The 20,942-nt window shown below is 45.8% G+C and overlaps 1 protein-coding gene across 1 annotated transcript in view; it reads right to left on the bottom strand.

The window, feature by feature from the left end:
• The window catches only part of RCC2 (regulator of chromosome condensation 2), a 1,536,688-nt gene that overhangs the window by 1,116,287 nt on the left and 399,459 nt on the right, over positions 1–20,942 (bottom strand). The window contains exon 5 of the mRNA XM_044061821.1: positions 8,456–8,587. Within this exon, the coding sequence (XP_043917756.1) occupies positions 8,456–8,587 (132 nt within the window). The remainder of the gene's footprint in view (positions 1–8,455; positions 8,588–20,942) is intronic.

The following is a 20,942-nucleotide window of genomic DNA, read 5'->3' as shown; positions in this document are numbered from 1 at the left end:
ATTCCTTTTGAAGGCAAGGTATTATTTGAATGACAGTGTCCAAATCTTGGCAGTGCTGTGTCCATACATTTTGAGATACCATTGCAGCTTCCTCATATGCAGTTTGGCATTGGGAAGCACCAGAATACAAGATGCCATGAACCCTAATGCTTGAAGGACTGTCCTTGCAGTCAGCACGGACTGATGAGATAGTTGATGGAAGTAAAGTGACAGACTCTTTTGTTTGTCCGGGGTTAAAAAGGCCATCTGGGCTGCTGTATTCAGTCTCACACCCAGAAAGCACATGTCTTGAGAGGGTACTAGACTGGACTTTATTTCGTTCACAGAATACCCTAGGCATCTTAGCACTGCTATGACATATTCCAGATGCAGTAGAAGGTGTTCCTTTTCTTGAGCCAGAATCAGGCAGTCGTCCAAGTAAGGATAAATTTGAATGCCTTGAAGCCTGAAGTAAGCTATCACTGGAGCCAGAACCTTTGTGAATACTCTGGGCGCAGTAGATAAGCCAAAGGGCAATGCAGAGAACTGATAATGAAAATCTCCAGTTCGAAACCGCAGATACTTTCTGCAACTTAGCCTTATGGGCACATGAAGGTAAGCTTCCTTGAGATCCAAAGTTACCATCCAGTGATCCTTGCCCAGCAGAGGTAACAGTTGCTGTAACGTCAACATCTTGAACTTGGGAATGTCCAGATAAGTGTTGAGGATAGATAAATCCAAAATTGGTCTCCATGTGTTCCCCTTCTTTGGTACTAGGAACAGGCGAGAATAAAATCCGAAACCCCTTTCTGACACAGGGACTGGCTCTGGAGTAACTGAGAAACTTGCTTGTGAGCCTCTTTTCTTTGTGGAGGAGGAACATCTGGCATGCCTTTGAAAGGGGGCATTGTGTGGAAATAAAATCTGTACCCGTGATGAATGATATCCAGCACCCATCTGTCTTGAGTGATTAAATCCCAATTTTCTTTGAAAAGAGACAATCTTCCTCCCAAAGGAGCTGCCAGACGAGAGTCCACTGGCAGCTGAAAAGGCAGGTCATTGGTTCTGCTTACGAAAGGACTGACCCCTGCCCTCACCAGAAATCTGAGCAGGTGAACTGTCTGATCTAGGCCTAAGAACCTTGAGCCCTGCCCCTACCACGCCTAGACCTACCCTAGACTGGGAACCATAAGCAGGATATGTCCACCCCTTAGCAGGCCAATTTCTACTAAACTTGAGGCTGCACCTGCAAAAATCTTTAACAGTCTGCATAGACTTAGCTTTGTCCTCCATTTTCTTTAAAACTGCTTCCACAGGCGCCCAAACAACACATCAGACTGTAAAGGAGCATCCAAAATCCTGGTCTTAACATGCTCAGCTAAATTCTGATCCTTCAACCATGCATGTCTGCGAAGAACAGAACTAGTAGCAGCCACCCTCGAGGAGGCCTGAACAGCATCAAAACCACACTGCAAAGAATGCTTACCCACTTGTTCAGACACATGAACCAAATCCAGCAATTCTTTACACTCAATACCTTCCGCCAAAGCATCCACCTTAGATTTCAATTGTGAAAGGAGATAATTCTGATATTTCAGCATATGAAATTGACAATTCAACGCCCTCATGGCTAGAGTGGAAGAAGTATATACTTTCTTACCCCACCTATCCAAAGCCCTTGCCTCTTTATCAGAGGGTACAGGATTTTTAACCACAGAAGCTTTAACACCTTTAGGCCCTGAGAAACAGTTTCTGGGTCGCCCTGGGACTCTTAAACAAATACTTATGAGCTTGGGCACCCTATAATACCTATCAGGCTTAACAGGAGCAGGAGGCAAGGAATCAGGGTTCAGAGAAGCCTCTGCAAAAACATCCTCCACCACATTTAACACAGGAGGAATAGCTAAAGGCCTATGCTGGGGCAAAACAAGAATTCCCTAAGCCTTTTCTGGAGTCAGAGTAATCTTGGCCTTCCCATTTAAAGTGCTCCCTCATGGAGTGAAGAGTCTCTGAAAATGAAAAATCCTCAGGAGGAGAAGCTGAAGGAGTGGAATCATCCACATCAGAATCAGAATAAGTAGGAAACTCTTGCAAGTCTTCCACAGAAGACTCTGAAGCCTGTGAACACTGTTCAAAACTATCAAACTCCTGTTCCACCCTAGGCCTCTTATCAGGTGGGGCATAGAACCTGTAATCAAAGTAATCAAATCTTCTGCCATTTTAAGCATATGTTTCTTAGGCACAGAGCCAAATGCTAGGAGAAGCCCCTACAGAAGCTGAACTTGGCCTTCCTCGAAAAGAAGCTTTGGCAACAGAAGGAGAGGCCCTAACTACCTTGGGAAGAGAGGGAAGAACAGTTACCTGAGAAGCCCCTCAGCCTGGCCTACCTCCTGAGAGGGCACATCCTGTAACAGTAAAGTATCTGCCTGAGACTCCATAGAGACTCCTGGCAAAACCTCTGGCTCCTGAGCCTTCTAAAGGACCGGCGTCCGGGACTGCCGGTTCCTCACCCCTAGACTTCACTGTTTTGTCCTTGCGCTTCTTAGATGAAGCAGGCGTCGGAGCATCCGGCGGCATAGTATAATTGCAACGCTTCCCAAACACTAACCTAGCACAATCAAGCCTCCTCTTAATAGTGCGCTTGTTAAATCTAGCACAAGAGCGGCAACCAACAACGTCGTGCTCAGGCCCTAAACAAGGTATACACAATGTATGATAATCCCTATGCGGTATCTGCTTCCCACAAGAAATACAGTTATTCACTTTTTCTGACATCCGGTTAAATACTGAGGCAAGAAAAAACCAAAATGTTCTCCAACGGTGTTACTTAGCCAACTCTGTATTCGGTCTGAAACTCGTTTCGAAAATCTCAGAACGCCAACCTGCACTCGCAAAATTGCTTCTGCATCGACCATGCGGCAAAAGACTGAGGAAATGACGTCGGTCATGCGCATTAGTACCCTGACGTACTGACGTCAGTCTAAGGCGCCATGACCGACGTCAGCCTTATACTCTGGTATTCGGGCCGACTGGGACGCGGACTATACCCAATTGTCAGGACTGCAGCAAGGGAAGACGAAGAACATCGATCCTTGAGATTGCCCTCTGCCCCTCGGGTGCCTGTATCTACCTCTTTGGGGTCTGTCCGTGGCTGGAAAGGACCAATTTTTGGAAGGCCAATTTCTACTGAAACGTGGAGGTTGTACCTGTAGAAAAGCTTGCACTGTTTGCATTGATTTAGCCTTTTCCTCCATTTTCTTTACTACCTCCTCAGCTTTAACACCAAATACATCCTTTTGTAGAGGGGCATCTAGTAATTTAGCTTTGACATGATCTGGTAAGGTTTGCTCCTTGAGCCAGGCATTTCTACGTATGACTGATCCTGTAACAGCAGCTCTACATGAAGCCTCTAGGGCATCAAAACCACATTGCAAGGTATGTTTACCCACTTGTTCTGCACTATGCATCAAATCCTGCAACTCCTTCAAGTCTGGTTGTTCAGGTTGTGACATTTTGCTTCTCAACTGTGATAACAGAAACTGTTGGTACTTTAACATATGGAACTGGCAGTTTAATGCCCTCATGGTTAAGGTGGCTGAGGTGTATACCTTTTTTCCCCACCTTTCTAAAGATCAGGAATCTCTCTCGGAAGGTAATGGATTTTTAGCAGTGGAGGCCTTAATCCCTTTGGGGCCCTGTGATATAGTTTCTGGGTCAGCCACATGGCTTTTGTATAAAAATTGGTGCGAGTCAGGAACCCGGTAGTACCCGTCAGGCTTGACTGGGGCTGGAGGTAAAGAGTCCGGGTTAAGGCAGGCTTCCGAATACAAATCATCTAGTATGTCTAAGACAGGAGGTATAGCCAGAGGCCTGTGCTGAGGAAGCAAGAGAAAATCCCTAAGCCTTTTCTTGGAGTCTGAGTACTCTTGGCCTTCCCAGTGGAAGTGTTCCCTCAAGGTATGCAAGGTTTCCCCAAATGAGTAATCCTCGGCGGGGGGGGGGGGACAGAGGGAATGGACTCCTCTGCATCAGAATCTTCAAAAGGGGAGCAAGAATGTTCATGTTCAGAGTGCTCTGAAATAATGAAGGCCTGGTCTGAGGAGGGGGATTCTTCCTCCACTCTGGGCCTTTTGTCCGGGGGGGTTGAGAACCCCTGATAAGAATAATTAAACCCTCAGCCATTTTAAGCATCTGTTTTTTTAGGCATGGGACCTGGAGAAGGGCCCTGTGTAGCTGGTCTCTTAGAATGCATGGCTGCTTTAGACTTAGTGAAAGCCTTGAAGGAAAAAGAAGATGAAGGTCTGAAGACATCTTGAGTGGAGGCAGACCTGTCTACATTTCGAGTTTCACCACCAAGAGTGGCATCGGTATCTGTAGTCGGGGTGTGGGCCTAGGAGCCTGCGACCTCGGGCACAGTAGACACCGCCAATGAAGTGTCGTCGGTAGGCAGGGGCTGCGTAGGCGTCTCGCTGAGAACCGGACCACCTGTAGTCAGCTTTGGCGTAGTGTCGGTAGAGGCCACGGACCTTGTGTGTCGGTCCTTATCTTTGCGTTTTTTAGACAAAACTGGAGTCTGCGTATACGACGACATAATGTAGTTAAATTTTTTGCCAAAATAGTGCTGGGTGAACTCCGCCCGACGCTTAATGTTGCATTTGTTGAAAGTAGCACAAAAACGACAGACCGAGATGTCGTGGTCTGGGCCTAAGCAAGAAATGCAGAGGGAATGAAAATCCTTATGCGGTATTTGCTTCCCACATGAAATACAATTATTAACTTTGTCTGACATCAGTCTGAGGCAAGAAAAGTTTCTAACGGGTACTTAGCTTTCAAGAAGACTTCGGTTGCAAAATTTTCGTAATTTCAGGAGCTGGCCGACCGGCACTTGCGAACTGCTTCTGCTTCGGGCACCGAGTGGCAAGAAAGACTGAAGAAGATGGCGTCAGCTGGTTCTTTTATACCCCTGTTGCAATGACGTCAGGGAAGAAGCGACGACAACCGACGCCGGACCTAGACTTTGGAATTCGGCTGACCGAGGACCCGCCTGACGGCAGAAGAACCCATCTGTTATGACTGCAGCTGTATGCACAATGATAATCAGGAGGGATAGCCAGGGGCCTATGCTGGGGGAGCAGTAGAAATTCCCCAAGCCTTTTCTTGGAATCTGAGTAATCTTGACCTTCCCAGTGAAAGTGTTCCCTCAAAGTAGGCAGGATTTCCACAAAAGAGTAGTCCTCAGGGGGGAGACCGAGGGAATAGACTCCTCAGCATCAGTCTTCGAAAGGAGAATAGGCATAATCCTGGTCCTCAGAATGTTCTAAGGTAATAGAAGCCTGGTCTGAAGAAGGGTAGTCTTCCTCCAATCTGGGTCATTTGTCAGAGGGGGGTTGGGAACCCCTGATGAGAGATATCAAATCCTCAGCCATTTTAAGCATCTGTTTTTTAGGCATGGGGCCTTGGGAGGAGGTCTGAGGACCCTGTTTTTTAGTTTCCATGGCTGTTTTAGATTTGAAGGATTTAATAGAAAAGGTGGAAGGCCTGAGACGCCTTCAGAAATGGCAGGCCTGACTAAATTTTGAGTTTCCCCGCCAAGAGTGGCGTCAGTATCTGTAGTAGGAATGGAGACAGAGGATCCTGCGACCTCGGGTACTGAAGTCACCGGTAAAATGGATTCATCGGTAGTCAGGGGCTACGTAGGTGCCTCGCTGAGAACCGGTAGTCGACCTAAGCGTGGTCTCAGTACTTGGTGCGGACCTCGGAAGTCGGTCCTTATCTTAGCGTCTTTTGCCTAAAACTGGTGTTGGAGTATCCGACGACATGATGTAATTAAATTTTTTGCCAAAATAATGTTGGACGAACTCTGCCCAGCGCTTAATAGTGCGCTTGTTGAACCTAGCACAAAAATGGCAGGCCGAAACGTCCTGGTCTGGGCCTAAGCAAGGTATACAGAAAGAGTGGAAATCCTTATGCGGTATTTGCTTCCCACAAGAAATGCAATTATTAACTTTGTCTGACATCGGTCTGAGACAAGAAAAGTTTCCCCAACAGGGTACTTAGCTTTAAAGAAGACTTCGGCCGAAATACTTTCGTAAATCTCAGGAGCTGGCCGACAGGCACTTGCTAACTGCTTCTGCTTCGGGCACCGCACGGCAAGAAAGACTGAAGAAAATGACGTCTGCTGCCTCTTTTATACCCCTGCCACACTGACGTCAGGGAAGAAGCGACGACAACCGACGCCGGACCTAGACTTTGGAATTCGGCCGACCGAGGACTCATCTGACGGCAGGATAACCCATCTGTAATGACTGCAGCTGTATGCACGATGAACATATGGCCTAGCTACAAAATCAGCTCTCCTACCGATGGTTTTACCATTAAATAAGGCACAGAGCTGAGAATTGGGGAAGTCGTGGTCTGGGCCTAGGCAAGTTACACACAGATTATGAAAGTCTGTGTGGTATTTGTTTTCCACAAAGGCGATAGTTATTTCATTTTTCGGACATCGGTTAAGTGCAAGAAAAAGGATCCCCCAAATAGGGCATTTAGCTTTAGTAGCATTCACCCTCACTCTGTCAAGGGGCGATTGACGCACTTGCAAAACACTTCTGCTTTGGGTTCCATGGCAAGGAAGTATAATGCAATGGCATTGGCTGCCCCTCTTTATAGCACTGACGTTATGTCAGTCTAGGGTGACCTGTAGCCAATGCAGAAGGGAAATCCTTTACTCTGGTATTCGGGCCGTCCGAGGGCTACCTAGCAGAGATAAACCGGCAAGTGATGACTGCAACAGTGAAACTCCAAGAACATCTGGGAATGTATGTTTTAGGAGTGCAATGAGTTGGCAGATTCCTATAGAGTACACTCTCAGAAATACTGCATGAGCAAACTGCTGTAAACAAGGAAGGGATTTTATTTGAGCTGGGATACAGGATCTGAATTGCCTAGACACAGTAAGGCATTTAAGTTAAATTCTGTTGGTTTGCTAAAAAGCAATTACTAGAAAACTGAAATCAAAGTTACACTAGAGTATTGATTATAAATCAGATAAAAACTGGAAGAGGGATCTCTAGAATAGGGAAGGAGCAAATTACATAAAAGTAAATGAAATTGCGGTGAAAATACATGCATAATAATCATCAGGAGAAGGAGGAAAGTTTGAGAGAAGACAAGAATTCAGGATTTTTTTTTGTAATGTTTGACTGATAGCAGCAAAGAAAATGTGTGTGATGTATACTGCATTTAAATTTAAAAAAAATGTTTAAATGGTTTGTTTTCCTTTTTCTTTTCTGTAAATGTGGTTTTGCTTAGGTCTTAAGTGAGAATTTAACAAAGGCATTTAAACATCCTAGTTTTACAGGCACTCGCATTTATAGCTGTAGAGATGAAAAAAGGAAAGAAAAGGATGCATCAAGTAAAAGTCGACACATACTACTGCTATCAGAGCACCCCAACTGATCAATTCAAGGTCTATTGCATATGTGTTTTAGGTATAAAGCACAAAGAGCAAAATAGAGCAACTACATATTTCTACTGCATAAACAGGCCATGTTCTTACAAAGTTTGGTCTTTGCAATACAGTGTTTGGAAGATGGCATACCTCTATCTGAAACACTGACACAGTATTAGGATTTTTTTGGCCTCTTGATACTGTTTTGGCTCCTCTTAGATTTCTTTGTTTTTTTCACAAAACTCGAGACCTGTTTAAGGGTACATACTTTATGCTCAACTTAGCATGTACAAAGGTTATCATCAGCCGTAGTCCAGCACCAAAAAGGTCTTCTATTCTGAAAGAAAAGTGCTTCTTTTAACATGCTGAAAGGCCAGTGCTATTATTCTTTTACATTCTGAGGTAAAGTTTTGTGAAGAATGGTAATGGTTTTCCACATATCTACTCTCTTGCACTGTCATTGTAAAAGAGATGCAAACAGCAGTAAAGTATCCCTATATAGCAGTATGCAAGATACACTGGCATGATTTCATTAGCCTTTCCAGGAAAATCTGGATTCTGGCACAAGAAAAAGAGCTGGAACAGCTTTCAATAAATAAGCCTAAACATTTTTAGATGCTTAAATCACATTGTGACCACTGAAGATAACTAATAAACCACAGATATAGTGAGTAGCACAACTGCTCATTTTACATCCCCCTTAATGCTGTACACATAGCAAACCTTATATACTAACTACTTTAAACATTTTCATGCAACTGACTCTAGAGAATTACTGATCAGACACATGGCCTGCAGCTTCATGCACTGTGAGCACCACTCAATGTTCTCTACAATTCAGCACAACCAGCATTGCAACTGAAGTAATGCATATATCAACACAAACCTGTAAGAGACGTTAGAAAATGCAATTAGACTGCTGAAATCCTATGTACAAAAAGCAGTTAGTGAAGACATATTCCAAAGAACTTATTCCACTTTTTTCACTTCCACAGATTAATCACTACCACATGCTTGAGCACAAAGTACCTGTAAGTGCAAGTGTGTGGTTTCGTCCACAAGCTGCTAATACAACCACCTCACTTTCCAAAACATCTATGGGCTTTGGTGCTTCAACTCTTTTTGTATCGCCATGACCAAGCTGCCCTTTATCATTACGACCTACACAAATTAAAAAATGTAAATTATACAGTGGGAAAAATCAAAATGAGGATCACCAACAAAGATATCAGTGGGAAGTATACACATACCATCATCTCATTCCCAAACAATCTGGAAATCAAGGACACTATCTTCATATACTTTTAATAATCATGCAGATTGTCAGGCTATAAATGGATTACTATACAAAGCTAAATCATTTGGCACGGGACAACAGTCTCAAGATGGCTACTTGAGATATCCTATAAACGCATTAAGAATTCACCAACACTTGTGACTTCAACTTCTACTTCTTACAATTTTAAACTTTTAAACTTTTAGGTTTAGAAAGTATTACTGTGTAAGAACTTACCATAACTTTAAATGTCCAGCTCTTCTATATGCTGCTTTATCCATAACACAAGGGAGTTTGCCTCTGACTAACTCTATGTCCGGGCATTATACAAAAGTTAAGTGCTACCGCTAGGGTGTGCATGACATCCCACGTCTGTCGTAAATGGACATCGGGTATAAAGAGGACATCAACACGCACCTTCTTCAAAACAGACTGCTGCCAGAATCAGCAACTAAAGAGTGGGTACTCCAGGAGTCAGGCAAGTGTGAGGGGCAAGGCTGGGTGGAAAACTATACATCATATAGAAGAAGGACATCTAAAGTTATGGTAAGTTTTTACACAATACTATGTCCTCCTACTCACATGCTGCTATATCCATAACATAAGGGAGTGTGCAAAAGCTCCTGTCCCAAGAAAAGGGTGGGAGGACCAGAAGCACTTTCCGCAAACCCATGAAGGATGGCTCTGGCATATCCTGCTCTGGCTCTAGAAACAATGCCCAATTTGCAGTGCTTAGTGAATGTATGTACATAGGACCATATAACTGCTTCGAGAATAGCAGCTGTGACCAAACCTTAAAAAAAAAATGCCCCAAGGACACTGCCCTAGTTGTGTGCCTTTACTGGAGGGGAGCGTTCTGCCATGGCTTGTGCAACAGAAAGATGGTTTTTGATATCCAAGAGGATATGGTTTGCCTGGAAACAGGGTGCCCCAGGGCTCTTGGGTGTTATGAGATGAAGATCCTGTCTGACTTGTGGATTGGTTTGGTCTTAGCCAAATAATGTCGAGTTGTCTATGTACATCTAAGGAGTGAAGTATCCTTTCTGCCGGTTTTGTTGTGTGGGGAAAGGTTGGCAGGTTTACGGCCTGCTTCAAGGACAGTTCATGGACTACTTTAAGCATGAAGGCTGGGTTGGGTACATAAAACATACCCTGTCCTTGTGGAAGGCGGTAAAAGGGGGAGAGGCCATAATGGCTTGAAGTTCCAAAACCCTTCTGGCTGAAGTGATGGCCACCAAGAATACAGTTTTCCAAGTGCAGTGTTGGAGGAAGCAGTCTTTGGCTGGTTCAAAGAGTGGGAGTCAATTTTTCCACAACAAAATTTTGATCCCAAGGAGGAGGAGGAATGGGCTTCCTGAGGGGGTGGGGGTGGCTGAGATGTAGTGCCCCGTTCAAGAAAAGTTTACCTTCTAACCTGGAAGCCAAAGGTGGTACCCAGTGGCAGGCATGCTGAGATGGCAGATCAATGTGTTTTAATGGAGGAGCAGGATTAGTCCAGACTTCATACAGGTAGGACAAGACCACTGGGGGCTCTGCCATCAGTGGTTTTAAGTTGTTTTTCTGACACCATACAGAAAATCTTTCACTTAGACAAGTAAGATTTCCTGGTAGTTGGTTTACCCAAAGCACATTCTCTGTCTGTTCTCTAAAGGGGAATCAGTGCCCTATCACCCAAAGTATAAGGCTCAGTGTGGACAGTTGGGGGTGTAAGACTGTTCCCTTCTCCTGTGTAAGCAGGTCCATTTGGTGGGGTAACTTGTGGTGACTGCCCTTGGCTAGGATGTAGTAATAGGAGGAACCAATGCTGCCCTAGTCAATAGGGAAGTCACCAGCAATATTTTTTGGCTGCTCCTTTCGAATTTTCAGTAGGACCCCTTGTATGAGAGAAGGGGGGGAATGCATAAGCTTACATCCTTTTCCAGGGAAATGAGAGAGCATCCACCCTCCATGCTTCTGGATGTGGTGCCATGGAGCAGAAGGTTGGAAGCAGTCTGTTCATGGGAGATGCAGAGATCCACATACGGAATACCCCATCAACTGACCAGGTCCTCAGCAAATTCCGACCGACGTCTAAGCGTCCGTCGGTTAAAAGAAGCACAGGCTAGACAAGCTGCTACGTCGTGGTCTGGGCCTAAACAAGGTAAGCAGTAAGAGTGGAAATCTTTATGAGGTATTTGTTTCCCACAAGTTAAACAGTTATTCACTTTTTCTGACATCGGCTGAGGCAAGAAAGAGTCCCCAACGGGGTACTTAGCTTTTTAGAAGTCTTCGGTAGTAGTAGAAGAAGTATTCGGTAGTAGTAATCTCTGGTTCTGACCGACCAGCACTTGCGAACAGCTTCTGCTTCGGGCGCCACGCGGCAAGAAAGACTGAGGAAGAGGGTGTCGGCTGATGCCTTTATACCCGAATAACTGCAGCTATGACGTCGGGTGGAGTGCGACATCAGCCGAGGCCAGACCCAGACTTTGGAATCCGGCCGACCGAAGGGCTGCCTGACGACAGGACAACCCATTTGTAAGGACTGCAGATGCATCCTTGAAGGACATCCTGTTCAGCATCCAGTTGTAAGACAGGGTTGGTCATGGTCCTGCTTAATGAATCTGCCATCACATTGCCTGCAGAAGTGATGTATACAGCTTGCAGGATGATCAGTCTTTCCAGGGCGATTTCCCAAGCCTGCACAGGAGGTAGGAGGTAGGACCTTGCCCCCCCCCCCCCCCCCATTTCTTGATGTACAACAGCACAGTGATATTGTCTGTGTACCATCTCAAAGTGCCTGGAAGAAGCTGATCTTTGAAGATTAGCAAGGCCAATACCATGGCTCTCATTTCCTTGATATTGATGTGGTCTTTCTGCTGAGTGAGGGTCCAAGAGCTCCTCACTCTCCATTCTCTTAAGGTTGCATCCCATCCTGTGTCCTATGCATCTATGTAGAGGTCCTGGATGGGAGGCAGGAGTTACAAGGGCAGGCCTGGGTTTGCCTGAATCTGGGTTATCCACCAATGCAGTTCACTGCCAAGGCATGGAAGCATGGCGACCACTGGAACTTCCTCATGTGAAGCCTTGCCAGAGGTACTATGAGGATGGTAGAGGCCATGGCTCCCAGGATTCTGAGAAATTCCCTGGCTGAAATGGCTTTAAGAGGAAGTATTTCCCTGAAGTATCCATCATTTTTTTCTGGGGGAAGGCAGTCCAGCATTTTCCCTGTCAGAATCAGACAAGTCCAGACACACTTGATCCTGTGAGGGGATCAAGAATGACTTAGATTTATGGTAAATCTCCGATCTGTAAGAGGGAGATAGTGAAGTCCAGGTGTTGTAGGGTTAAGGTACTTGCCATAGCCTGAATGAGAATATCATTGAGGTAGGAGTAAGTATTCCTTTTGCCCTGGCAAAGTCCATGACTGGAGCCAGACATTTTGTAAATACTCTTGGGGCTGAAGAGAGACGAAATGGTAAAGCACAGAACTGAAAGTGTGCAGAATCCACTGAGAAGCGGAGGAATTTTCTGAAGAGGGTATGGACTGGGATGTGTAAGTAGGCATCCTTTATATCCAAAGATACTAAGAAGGCGTGTTTGTGTGGGGGGGGGGGGGGGTGGGGGGCAGAAGGATAGGTAGACAGAAAGTACAGTTTTGTACCTACCATAAATGTAGATGTTAGAGTGCTAATACAGCTGCAGTCATAACAGATGGGTTCTCTGCAGTCAGGCGGGTCCTCGGTCGACCGAATTCCAAAGTCTAGGTCCGGCGTCGGTTGTCGTCGCTTCTTCCCTGACGTCAGTGCGACAGGGGTATAAAAGAACCAGCAGACGCCATTTTCTTCAGTTTTTCTTGCCCCAGATGTCAGGTGCCCCCAGAAGGAAGGCAACACATAAATTTATGTAATAATGCAGTGCAATATAATAAAAAAACTGTAGTTGCAAGCAAATACACCATAAATGAATACCCCAATCAATTTGTATGAGGTGTTAGCCAATAGGCCTGTCCCAAGAGGGGAAGGAGGGAGGGAAACCTGGACTGCAGCTGTATTAGCACTCTAACATCTACATTTATGGTAGGTACAAAACTGTACTAAGTTCATCGTGCATACAGCTGCAGTCAAAACAGATGGGTAGAATCCCAAAGCTAAAAAAGAGGTGGTAGGCACTAGGTGGAACTAGGAGGAGCCAGGATGCCCTGCAAGACTGCAGTGGCAAAGCCTGCTCTAGTTTTGGAGTATAATGGTAGGTGGTAGTGCTTGGAGAAGGTATGCACAGAATTCCAAATGGGTGCTTCCAAAATATCTTTGGTAGGAACTCCTCTGAGGAAAGCTGCAGAGGTAGCTGTGGCCCTTGTGGAATGAGATCTGATGCCTGCAGGCACAGTTTTACCATGAAAAGAGTAACAAAAGCGTATGCAGTGGGCTATCCATTTTGAGATTGTCTGTTTGGAAATTGGCTTCCCTTGAGCTCCTATAGCATAGGCCACAGAGTTCTGATTTTCTGAAAGGCTTTGTTCTGTCCAAATAATAACGTAGCTGTCGGTGGATGTCCAAGGAATGTAGTAGTCTCTCCCCTTTGTTTTGAGGATTAGGGTAAAAGGTAGGTAAGTGAATAGCCGGATTCAAAGCTACCCTGGATACCACCTTTGGCATAAAGGACGGATTGGTTCGTAAGGAAACTCTGTCCTGATGGAAAATGATGAAAGGCTGCACAGACATGAGGGCTTGTAGTTCCGATACCCTGCGAGCTGAGGTAATAGCCAGAAGGAAGGCTGTTTTCCAGGACAAATATTGCAAATCTGTTGAGGCAGCTGGCTCAAAGGGAGGCAAGGTCAGCTTTTCTAGAATGAAATTGAGGTCCCAAGCAGGTATTGGTGGTTTCCTTGGGGGTTTTATATTCTTAGCTCCTCTGAGGAACTCTCTTAAGAGGGAATGAGAGAATAAAGGAGGATCAGTGTTGTATTCTGCAGAAATGGCTGAGGCATGGAGTTTGATGGAGGAGAATGAAAGTCCACTGCTTAGCAGCTCAGCTAGATACTGTAGTATTTGAAGTAAATTCAGTATTCCAGGATTCTGGCCCTTTTTCCTCATTCCAGGCACAAAAGGCCTTCTGGCCTCCAAAATGGCATCCTGAACCTCCTTGGAGAGTAGGGTCTGTTGTGAAGTTAAGGAATCTTCCATGCGGCCAGATTGAGTATTTTCAGCTGACTGAAGAGTTCTGAAGCTGTGCTGAGTCAGAAGAGGCATTAGAGGTGGGGTCCATGGTGGGGAATGAGTCAGGCTCCTCAGGAGTGGGTATCAGTGCTGTCTTGGCCAGTCTGGAGCAATGAGAATCATCTTTGGTCTGCTTTGGTTTTTAATAGAACTTTGGACAGCAGAGGAAGAGGTGGAAAGGCATAAACTGTCATTGTTGTCCAACTGAAAGAGAGAGCGTCCACTCTCCAGGCCTGTGGATTTAAAGTCCTTAAGCAGAATTTTGTCAATTGGTGATTTTTGTGGGAGGCAAAAAGATCCATGTCTGGCCTTCCCCATGCTTGAATTATTTCTGTAAAAACTTGAGGGTGCAACTTCCATTCGTGTGGGTCTGTCATATTTCTGCTTAGGTTGTCTGCCAGCGTGCGTTTTTCTTGCCTGGCAAGTACTGTTCTTGAAGTTCGATTTGTAATTCCAGAGCCATATTCCAAAGTGACATGGCCAGCCTGCATAGGGGGTATGAATGGGTTCCTCCCTGTTTATGTACCACATTACTGTGGTGTTCTGTCCTTATCAATAGTTGGCCTGGATGCAGAAGGTCTTTGAAAGCTATAATAGCATTTATTACTGCTAGCATTTCCTTTTGATTGATGTGTAGGTGCTTTTCTTTTTGGGACCATTTGCCTTGAATGCACCGATCTGTCATGTGCGCCCCCCAGGCGTAGTCAGAGGAGTCTGTTGTGATGACTTGATTTGCTTGAGGCTTGCAGAATGGGAGACGTGTTTCTTTGGCATGCTTGAGCCCACCACAGAAATTCCTTTTTAAGACATGGAATTAGTGGTATTACTGTTTCCAAACTGTGGCTGTGTTGAGACCATAGGTTTTTCAGGTACCAATGAAGTTTCCTCATATGCAGCTTTGCACATGGGATTAAGTAGGATGCAAGATGCCATGAATCCCAGAGCCTGCAGGATTTTCCTTGCAGTCAGCCTGGTGAAATCTGCTAGTTTTCTGAAGTAATGAGTTAGTTGCCCCTGTTTTTCTGGCGTGAGGTAGGCCATCTGGGTGTTTGTGTCCAAGTTGGCACCCAGGAAAATAATTTTTTGTGAGGGTATTAGCCTTGATTTCTTTTTGTTGACTGCGTACCCCAGAGAATTCAACAACATTATTACAAAAACCAGATGCTTCAGAAGTATGTGCTTGCTGTCCGCTTGGATCAGGCAGTCGTCCAAATATGGGTATATTTGTATCCCTTGAAGTCTGCAGTAGGCAATTACTGATGCCAGGCATTTCGTGAATACTCTGGGTGCAGTAGATAAGCCAAATGGCAATGCAGAGAATTGATAATGGGTTGAACCTGCAAGAAATCCAAGTTATCTTCTGCAATTTTGTCCGACTGGGACATGCAGGTATGCCTCCTTGAGGTCCAATGTTACCAGCCAAGACTCCTTGCCCAGCATGGGAAGAAGCTGCTGTAATGTGATCTTGAATTTTGGCACGAGTAAAAATGTGTTTAGGATGGATAGGTCCAAAATAGGTCTCCAATCTTTTCCCTTCCTTGGTACCAGGAATAGTCTGGAATAAAAACCTTGACCTTGTTCTTGAGTAGGTACCTCTTTAATAGCTCTCATGTCCATGAGATCTGAAATTTGTCTTTGTGCCTCTGCCCTTTGATTGTGTGGCAGGTTTGGCATGCCTCTCTTTTGTGGAAGGGTGTGAAAATGGAATCTGTAGCCTCTGTTTATAATGTCCAGGATACATTTGTCTTTTGTGACACTATGCCAATTTTTCAAAAATAATGCCAGTTTTCCGCCTAAGGGTGCTGCCATTTGAGCCTTGCTTGGCATGCAAAGTGGAAAGTCATTGGGTTTGCTTCCTGAATGGCTGTGAACTATCCTCACCACCTCTGTGTAGGAGCTTGCCACTGTCTGCCTCTAAATGATCCTTGAGATTGCCCTCTGCCCCTCGGGCGCCTGTATCTACCTCTTTGGGGTCTGTCCGTGGCTGGAAAGGACCAATTTTGGAAGGCCAATTTCTACTGAAACGTGGAGGTTGTACCTGTAGAAAAGCTTTCACTGTTTGCATTGATTTAGCCTTTTCCTCCATTTTCTTTAATACCTCCTCAGCTTTAACACCAAATACATCTTTTTGTAGAGGGGCACCTAGTAATTTAGCTTTGACATGATCTGGTAAGGTTTGCTCCTTGAGCCAGGCATGTCTACGTATGACTGATCCTGTAACAGCAGCTCTACATGAGGCCTCTAGAGCATCAAAACCACATTGCAAGGTATGTTTACCCACTTGTTATGCACTATGCATCAAATCCTGCAACTCCTTCAAGTCTGGTTCTTCAGGTTGTGACATTTTGCTTCTCAACTGTAACAGAAACGGTTGGTACTTTAACATATTGAACTGGCAGTTTAATGCCCTCATGGTTAAGGTGGTAGAGGTGTATACCTTTTTTCCCCACCTTTCTAGAGATCTGGAATCTCTCTCTGAAGGTAATGGATTTTAGCAGTGGAGGCCTTAATTCCCTTGGGGCCCAGTGAGATAGTTTCTGGGTCAGCCGCATGGCTTTTGCATAAGAATTGGTGTGAGTCAGGAACCCGGTAGTACCTGTCAGGCTTGACTGGGGCTGGAGATAAAGAGGCTGGGTTAAGGCAGGCTTCCGAATATACATCATCTAGTATGTCTAAGACAGGAGGTATTAGCCAGAGGCCTGTGCTGAGGAAGCAAGAGAAAATCCCCAAGCCTTTTCTTGGAGTCTGAGTACTCTTGGCCTTCCCAGTGGAAGTGTTCCCTCAAGGTATGCAAGGTTTCCCCAAATGAGTAATCCTCAGGGGGGGAGACAGAGGGAATGGACTCCTCTGCATCAGAATCTTCAAAAGGGGAGTATGAATGTTCCGGTTCAGAGTGCTCTGAAATAATGGAGGCCTGGCCCGAGGAGGGGAATTCTTCCTCCACTCTGGGCCTTTTGTCCGGTGGGGGGGGGGGGGGGTTTGAGCACCCCTGATAAGAGTAATTAAATCCTCAACCATTTTAAGCATCTGTTTTTTAGGCATGGGGCCTGGAGATTGTCTCTTAGAATGCAAGGCTGCTTTAGACTTAGTGAAAGCCTTGATGGAAAAAGAGGAAGGCCTGAAAACACCTTGAGAGGAGGCAGACCTGTCTACATTCTGAGTTTCACCACCTAGAGTGGCTTCGGTATCTGTAGTCGGGGTGTGGGGCCGAGGAGCCTGCGACCTCGGGCACAGTAGACACCGCCAATGAAGTGTCGTCAGTAGGCAGGGGCTGCGTAGGCGCCTCGCTGAGAACCGGACCACCTGTAGTCGGCTTTGGCGTGGTGTCGGTAGAGGCCACGGACCTCGTGTCGGTCCTTATCTTTGTGTCTTAGTCAAAACTGGAGTTGGAGTATCAGACGACATAATGTAGTTAATTTTTTTGCCAAAATAGTGCTGGGCGAACTCCGCCCGACACTTAATGGTGCGTTTGTTGAATGTAGCACAAAAAACGACAGACAGAGTCATCGTGGTCTGGGCCAAAGCAAGGAATGCAGAGGGGATGAAAATCCTTATGCGGTAATTGCTTCCCACATGAAATACAATTATTAACTTTGTCTGACATCGGTCTGAGGCAAGAAAAGTTTCCCCAACGGGGTACTTAGCTTTCAAGAAGACTTCGGTTGCAAAATTTTCACAATTTCAGGAGCTGGCCGACCGGCACTTGCGAACTGGCTTCTGCTTCGGGCACCACGCGGCAAGAAAGACTGAAGAAAATGGCGTCTGCTGGTTCTTTTATACCCCTGTCGCACTGACTTCAGGGAAGAAGCAACGACAACTGACGCCGGACCTAGACTTTGGAATTCGGCCAACCGAGGACCCATCTGACAGCAGAGAACCCAGAGAACCCATCTGTTATGACTGCAGCTGTATGCACGATGAACATCCTGGAGGAAGGTGCGGTGGTGTGATAGGTCCAGGATTGGCCTCCAGGGTCCTTTTTTCTCGGACCAGAAATTCTGGAATAAAAACCCTTTTCCTCTTACATGTGAAGGGACTTCTTGAATTGTTCCTTCAGCGAGAAGTTCTTGCAGGACTGGTGGGAAAGGGTAGATGGTCTCAAGGGGGTTGAGGAAAGCCTTTTGAAGTAGGTCTGGCCTCCAAAGTCATGAAGTATCCCTGTTTTTTAATCGAGAGGAACCAAGAGTCCTGGGTAACCTGCTTCCAAGTAGGAAGGGAAAGTGAGAGCTGCATGGAAAGAGGGGTGTCTAGGTGAAGCGACTGGTAGTCGCAGGCTACCAGGCTTACCCTGAAAAGGCCGTTTGGAAGTAGGAGTGGAGGGAACAGACCTGGAAGAGGGCTGTTTCCTGTGGCTCTTTTTGGTTTAAGTGGCATTTTCCTAGCTGGAGGTTCTCACAAAGGAGGTTTTGGCAAGGTAATTCCTTTGAAAACATGGAAATGGGGAGACAAATGTGTCTCGCATCCTGCAGTTCCCTGCCTTTTGTTTGGAGGGCATTGAAGAGGTCAGCATCAGCTATAACAAATATTTATTGTTTAAGGGTGCACCCAGGAGTTTAGACTTGATGTCATCAGGGAGGGGCTGCAATCCAAGCCAATAGCATCTCCTGATGACAGATCTAGAGGCGGCAACCCTGGATGAGGCTTCTATGGCACCATAACTCCAAACACTTGAGTGTAGGAATTCAAGAGTGGATATTTTGGCATTGGCTGGGGAGTCAGGGAGCTCCCCCAATTGTTTGGCTCTGATGGCAGATGTGGTCAGAGTATTTGGCCATATGTGCCTGGTAGTGGATGGCTCTTACTGCTAAAGTGGCAGAGGTGGATACATTTCCCCCAGATGCACCATCAGTCTACTGTCTCTATCTGAGGGCAGTACAAAGGTGGAGGAAGTAACTTCATAATTTTGTCAGCAGCCACAGTGATAACTTGGGGGTCTCCGGATGGGGCTTTGTACAGGAATTTAGCCTCATCAGGAACCTTGCAGATTCTATCTGGGCATTTGGGTGCGGGGTCTGCAAATCAGGATTTTTTGAAGCAGCCAGGAAGGCATCCAGGAAAGCAGGGTGTACAGGGGGGTACAGCAGAAAAGCAACGAGACTCCAACTGGATTAGTTCATGATAGCTCTTTAAGGTCAATGTGATCTGACTGTTGTCCCAGTTGAAGAAATGTTGTATTTGTATAATAGTCTTCCCAAAGGTGAAGTCCTCTCCTGGGGAGTCTGTGCCACTGGACTCCTCTGGGGAGGCATATCCCAGAAGGGAAGCAATTTGAGAAGAATAAGTGAGGGATTCATCATCTGATGAATCCTCTTCTCCAGAGAAGTCTGGTGCAGGTCCCTTAACAGTAGAAGCCGAAGAGGCCTGGACCAGAGCTGGGGCCTGACACAAGGCCTGGAAGGTGCTTAGGCAGCCTTGAGTGTAAGCCTGCCAATCTGGAGGCTGTTCGACAGTAGAGGGTGCCAGAGGATGAGCAAAAAGTACAGTTTTGTACCTACCATAAATGTAGATGTTCGAGTGCTAATACAGCTGCAGTAATAACATATGGGTTCTCTGCCGTCAGGCGGTCCCTCGGTCGGCCGAATTCCAAAGTCTTGGTCCGGCGTCGGTAGGTGTCGCTTCTTTTCCTGAAGTCAGTGAGGCAGGAGTATACAAGACACAGCCGACGCCATTTTCTTCAGTCTTTCTTGCCCCAGATGTCAGGTGCCCCCAGTAGGAAGGCAATACATAAATTATATTTATATACATGCAATGCAGTGTAGTAAAAAAAAAAAAAAAACAGTAGTTGCAAGCAAACATACCATAGAAGGATAACCCAAACAGTTTGTATGAAGAGGGGTTAGGTCCTAAACCTTTACCAAGAGGGGAAGGAGGGAGGGAAATCTGTACTGCAGCTGTATTAGCACTCTAACATCTACATTTATGGTAGGTACAAAACTGTACTATGTTCATCGTACATACAGCTGCAGTAATAACATATGGGTAGAATCCCAAAGCTACGCACAGGGTGGTAGGCACTAGGTAAAACTGGGATGAGCCAGAATGCCCTGCAACACAGCAGTAGCAAAGCCTGCTCTGGTTTTGGAATATAAAGGCAGGTGGTAGTGTCTTGTGAAGGTATGTACAGAACTCCAAGTGGCTGCCTCCAAAACATCTCGGGTAGGAACTCCTCTGAGGAAGGCTGTAGAGGTAGCTGTGGCCCTGGTGGAGTGGGATCTGATGCCCGTAGGGACAGATTTTCCACGACAGGAGTAACAAAACCGTATGTAGTGGCCTATCCATTTTGAAATTGTCTGTTTGGTCACTGGCTTCCCTTGAGCTCCTACAGCATAGGACACAAAAAGTTGTTCTGATTTCCTAAAAGGCTTTGTTCTATCCAAATAACGTAGCTGTCTATGGATGTCTAAAGAGTGTAGCAGCCTTTCCCCTTTGTTTTGAGGATTGGGGTAAAAGGTAGGCAAGTGTATGGCTTGATTTAAAGCTACCCTGGATACCACTTTAGGTATAAATGATGGGTTGGTTCGAAGGGAAACCCTGTCCTGATGGAAGATGAGAAAGGGCTGCACAGCCATGAGGGCCTGTAGTTCCGAAACCCTACGAGCTGAGGTAATGGCCAGAAGGAAGGCTGTTTTCCAGGACAAATGTTGCAAATCTGTTGAGGCAGCTGGTTCAAAGGGAGGCAATGTTCATTTTTCTAGAATATAATTAAGATCCCAGGCTGGCACTGGTTGTTTCCTTGGTGGTCTTATATTCTTAGCCCCTCTGAGGAACTGTCTTAAGAGTGGGTGAGAGAATAAGGGTGGATCCGTGTTGAATTCTGCAGAAATGGCTGAGGCATGGATTTTTATGGAGGAAAATGAAAGTCCACTGTTCAGCAGCTCAGCTAGATACTGTAATACCTGTGACAAATTTAGTTTTGTAGGGTCCTGGCCTTTTTTCTCATTCCAAGAGCAAAACAGTCTCCATTTTGCTGAGTAAGCCTTTCTAGTAAATGGCAGTCTGGCCTCCAAAATGACATCCTGTACCTCTTTGGGGAGTAAGGTCTGTT

Source organism: Protopterus annectens, chromosome 2.part0 (genome assembly GCF_019279795.1).
Source record: "Protopterus annectens isolate FY-2018-M chromosome 2.part0, PAN1.0, whole genome shotgun sequence".
NCBI lineage: Eukaryota > Metazoa > Chordata > Ceratodontiformes > Protopteridae > Protopterus > Protopterus annectens.
Note: the sequence above shows the minus strand (reverse complement) of the source record. Positions and strands in the feature narration are given on the sequence as shown.